General features: G+C 35.0%; 1 protein-coding gene across 1 annotated transcript in view; it reads right to left on the bottom strand.

The window, feature by feature from the left end:
* Positions 1 to 5,176, bottom strand: part of ATP8A1 (ATPase phospholipid transporting 8A1) — a 216,192-nt gene that overhangs the window by 72,746 nt on the left and 138,270 nt on the right. Inside the window, exons 26-27 of the mRNA XM_019525855.1 lie at positions 2,945 to 3,128; positions 2,740 to 2,850 (exon numbers count right to left, since the gene is read on the bottom strand). Of these exons, the coding sequence (XP_019381400.1) occupies positions 2,740 to 2,850; positions 2,945 to 3,128 (295 nt within the window). The remainder of the gene's footprint in view (positions 1 to 2,739; positions 2,851 to 2,944; positions 3,129 to 5,176) is intronic.

A 5,176-nucleotide genomic window follows, 5' to 3' on the forward strand; every position in this document is an offset into this window, starting at 1 on the left:
CATACTAGTTGCTGCTCTTTTGAAATGTTCCCCTTTTGAAGGGGCTCCAAGCCTTCTTCTATCCACACTGTATGAATACTGATTGTCTAGGGTACCTGTAATTAACATGGAGACTCATTGCCCAAGATGTTTTTGGGGGCAATGGTATAATTCAATTAAAAAAATGGATTATGCAAATTTACGAAAGATAGGTTTTCAGGGTGCATTAAACTATAGTTGAGTTGTACCCTATTGATGCTGACTGGGAGGGTATGACAGGGGGAGGATCATGCTACACATACCCCATTTATATAGTTTTCCTTTAAGTCATTTGTTACTTTCCACTGTCAAAGACAGGACAGCTGGCTAGTTGAACCTTTTGCCTGGCTCAGTATGACAATTCTTCTGTTCTTGTTCATCTCTTTTTATGTTTTTTTTGAGGTAGCTCCTTGACCTTAACTTGCTCCCCACAAAGGTTGGTAAGGGGAATAGTGACATATTTCATATCACTGCACAAATGTCCAGAATAAACCTTTATATTTTAGATTAAGTTAAAATTGCTATTCTATAACAATCAGTGGTATTACACAGGTACTTACAAATATAAAATCAACAGATCTGTTGATATAAAAATCAAGATAAGTAAAAATGCATATTTTACTAGATTATCCTTTAAACCCTCAACAATCAATGAAAACTTATTTTAAAAAGCAACTTCAGACCAGACTTTCAGAGGATTGGTTTCTGAAGTTCCAAGACACAGAAGAGGCGTGGCCACAAAAGCTTAAACAGACATTTTCCTGATGTAGCATTTCTGCATATTAAACAGAAGCTTACAAATAGTCATTGAGCTCTCTGCTCTCACGCCTGATCAGGACAAAAAACTAAAAAGAGAGATTCAAGACTGGCAGTTGTCCTTGCTAGAGACGTTCAGTGATGTATTTTCTGTCTATTCATTCAAAGTATTGACATGAACCATTAACATCTGCAAAAGTTATGATAGCTAGCAAAAGGTGGGTATATGGGAATTAAACTAAAGATCATTTTGCCTTGAATAATGTTTAATTGTTAAGAATTACATTTTATATGCAAAATAAATGAAAAATTTACAGCAAAGTTATTATTTAATATGTATATCTGAAGTTTGTTAATGTTAAAATTTAGTATTATAATGCATTTGCTGATTAAGATTTCAGACCTGCATATGCCTAGTATAAATCAGGTATTACTTCTTTGGAATAAGAAATTGGGTACTTAGGGCCTCCTCAACACAATAAGCTACTTTATCTAATTTTTAGAAAAACTTAATATGAAAGCACCTAAGTATATGAAGTGCTGTTGATATTGACCATTGCTTCATTTTACAACTGTAATAGTTTAAAAATATTGTATATGGATATTGTAAATAAGGCTATATTTAATTTTTTATACTTTTTTTCTTTTTTACCCTCCTCCTACTTTTCAGTCTCTGAAGTTTTCATTCTTTGTTCCCCTTTTTCTCCTTTTTAAAATATATATGTGGAATAGAAACTCAATTATGCTGAAGTTGAATGCTGTATTAAATTAAAATTTAAAATAAAAGACTGGAAAAGACCATTTCTGGCATGATTTGTGAAAAGGACTATCAAAGAAAGTAAATGCTGCCTTTTGTAAAAACAGAACTTGCGGAAAATTTTCAAAACTGAAGAACATAAATTTACGTATCAAATTAAGTTGCATGATCTCTTTAAATGCTGATCACCAAAACATATTCCTATATCTAGATGTTGTTTTTAAGATCCTTATTGAATACTTTATTAAAATAGTGCTAATTCATATTTTATGTATATAAAAATATTACTGGAGCTTTGGAACAGGTTAATTTTTATTTAACTGAATTTGAACCCAAATAAACTCTAAATATTTAAAGTCTGAATTAAGTAAGTATTGCTGGTTTTGCTTCTGTTTTAAAGAACATGAAAAGACTGAAAGAAAGCTGTAAAAATCAGACAGGATTAGGAGGGGGACAGAGTTTTTAATACTCTACAGAAAAATGTTACAAATGGTAAAGTTGAGAAGCAAAGTGCTTCCATTTCCATGAGTGCCCATCTTCAGCATTTTGCAAACGTAAGCATCCCTATCAGATGTCGATGCATAATGATACAGCTTATTTACATGATCATGAACTATTTTTTTTCACAGGAGCCCATTCAGGAAAACATGCACAGCTCTGTTGTTAAGATGGATGCTTTCCTAAACAGGGCCAAGGGAAGTAGGAATCCTGTGTAAAAAAAACCAAAAACCAAAAAAAGGGCGTGCACTTGCTCTTCAAGTTAAAAATATGCTTAAGTGCCTTTCTGAATAGAGACAGTCTTAAACACATGCTTAAGCGGTTTTCAGAATTGTGGCCTGTATGTAGATTGGATAGTATTTAGTTAGACCCTGATTTAGCAAAACATTTAAAGCATGTGTTGAACAATTAATTTTATTTCTGAGAAAAATAGTAATTTATCTACAAAAACAGTTTTAATAAACTGTAGGAACTGTGCAATGACAACAATCAAATAGATGCAGGGGATTTCGATGTGTAGTTTATTTTTTCATAATGAAATTAGATAGGAATGATTAAACAAAGTATAAGATACATAATATTACTAGGAAATATGTATTTACTAGAGCGATCATTTTCAAATAGTTTGCAAACTCTTTCAGTAAGTCAGACCATATCATGAAAAACCTTAAATAATTGAGAGAAACTATAAATACCTAATATACCATTACCTCAATAATATAAAGGACGATATTCTTGTAGAAACAGTATAAGATGCATTTAGCTATCCTGTTATAGTTCCAAGCACCATGAACCAACAACAAGTTCTTCAGATACTTGAACTAAAAGGCAAAGAAAAATATATTTAGGACTACATGTTGATCAATGCTATCTGATTTAATTATATTTTTAAAGCCTTACAGTATCATCATTTACCTGTGCGATTGAGTAATCTGAAGAATTAGCTGCCTGTAGCCCTTCATTTCCACTAATACCAACACCAACGTGCGCCGTCTGTATCATACTAACATCATTTGCTCCATCCCCAATTGCTAGTGTTACTACTTTAACCTGTTTTTTAACCATTTCTACAACTTCAGATTTCTGAAGAGGAGACACCCTTTAAAAGAATGAAAACAGCTTGATACACGAAATCTGAATATACAAGACATTAAACACATATATAAGGCAAAACAAATAAGTTACACCTCACATTTGTCATTGTTCTCTCTCTCATGGATACAAGCTTAGATCATAAATCAAATAGTCTGTGAACCCAGGGCTTTACAAGCAACAAATACTATTAAGTACTAAAATATCTGTTATGAAGTATACAAATGTAGATTAAGTTTGTATATTTAATATCTTAGACTCAGAAAACAAAAAAGAAAAGTCAGAGAGCAGAAATACTAACACAAATCAGGTCTCTCTCATATACACATGCAAAGAGATAAAACAGCTTTAGCTACCTCAATACCAATATAAGGGAACATCTTTTCTTGTTCCCTTATATGGAGCAAGAAAAGATTTGAAAGAGAAAACAGGCTGGCAATAAGCAAATTTAAAGGTCATCAATCAGGAACTTTTTTTCCCCCAAGAACTGGTTTTGTATATTCATGCTAATAGAAATGGCATCTTTGGCATCTTGAGGTTCTAAAATTATGCAAGAAGCTGTGTACTTTCAGGCTCTATGTTTACTTCCTTGTGGTGCCAAAAGCTTAGCACTCAAGGTTACCAAATGTATTGCAGATCTCAACTTTCTTAGTTTCCTCACTTGAACCAAAGAGCCTCAGATATATGGAGAACTTCAACATAAAAGGGAAGGTATACATGTGAATTACTTGCAAATAACCCTTCTTCAAGGACCTTTGTATATTCCTACTTGTGAGAGAAGAGACAATTGTACACCCTAGATTGAACATGGGCTGCTTTCATAAACCCAGCATAGGAGTAAAATGACTAGTTTAAGCAACTGCACTTCCAGAATAACATGAGTTTCCAAAACTTTAGTGCCATGACAGGGCTTGTGGGCAGTGCTAAAGGATATAGCTCTGCAGAATGCCCTGAAAGCTCAGTTCCTTGGGCTACTATTTCCAAGAATATGGTGAAATTCCCTTAAAAAAAATCTAATTCATGTTCATATGGGAAAATGAAGTCTTCATAGCCATTAATAATATTTGTGGCAGGTCAGATCTCCTATTAAAAACATAATCTGAGATAATCTGGTAAACAGGACGATCGACATTATTAGGGATCTACCCTATTTGCAAAAAGCAGTTTCTGCAAACCCTGTAAAAATGGTAATCCCTGTGATTTTGCCCTGAAATTGCCAGGAAAAAAAAAATCTAAAAATAAAATGCTGGTTCCCAATTCCTTAGGGTCGCTGCAGCCCAGCCTTGCAGCCTGCCAGGGGAGCGGGGAGCAGCAAAGACAGCAGCAGTCATTCCCCCTCCCTTCCCCCTGCTGCTGATCAGCTGAGGTTACCCATCATGTGGCCCTACCACTCTCCACTAATTAGTATGAGGGGTGGGGCTGATGGCCACTGGGGTCCCTTGGCCAATCAGTGGCAAGGGGGAGGGGAGACGCTGTGAAAAGACCACAAAAATGGTGCCATGAGCAGCCCCTGATTTTTCTTTTGCCTCAGCACATTTTAGGGAGATCCCTAACCATTATGGTGGTTAATCTGCAAGAAAAAGTCACATTAATAGTGGTAATAAAGAGAAAACTAATTGCTACCAAAGAAATACATCTTTTGCAACTACTTATATTAGTCAAGTCCTTTGTCAATATAAAATGTTGGTACATGTAGTGAATAAAATGTACTCTTGTCTCCCAACCTAGAACAGCAGCAACTGTGTAGTTACTGTAGTAGTGTAGCTCTTTTGCTGGGTAACTTTACACAAGAGTAGAATGGCTTACACTAGCATAAAGGCTGCATTGTCACATGTCCATTCCATTTTTACACTGGGGTAAAGTGATATTATGCCGGCATACAGTTGGTGCATGTCTTTACCCAAGGCTAGAAAGTACCGTCATGGGTCAGACTGATATGGAAGATCTACAGCAGAACTACAGGTAATTAGTAGTTTAGTTTCACAGAAGACCTATATTACTTGCTTCTTGTATTTTTTTTTTTTTCACCCGTCCCATGGGACGCCCCTGCCCACT

The sequence above is a fragment of the Gavialis gangeticus genome, unplaced genomic scaffold (assembly GCF_001723915.1).
Source record: "Gavialis gangeticus isolate Ggan-Ray unplaced genomic scaffold, GavGan_comp1, whole genome shotgun sequence".
Classification (NCBI taxonomy): domain Eukaryota; kingdom Metazoa; phylum Chordata; order Crocodylia; family Gavialidae; genus Gavialis; species Gavialis gangeticus.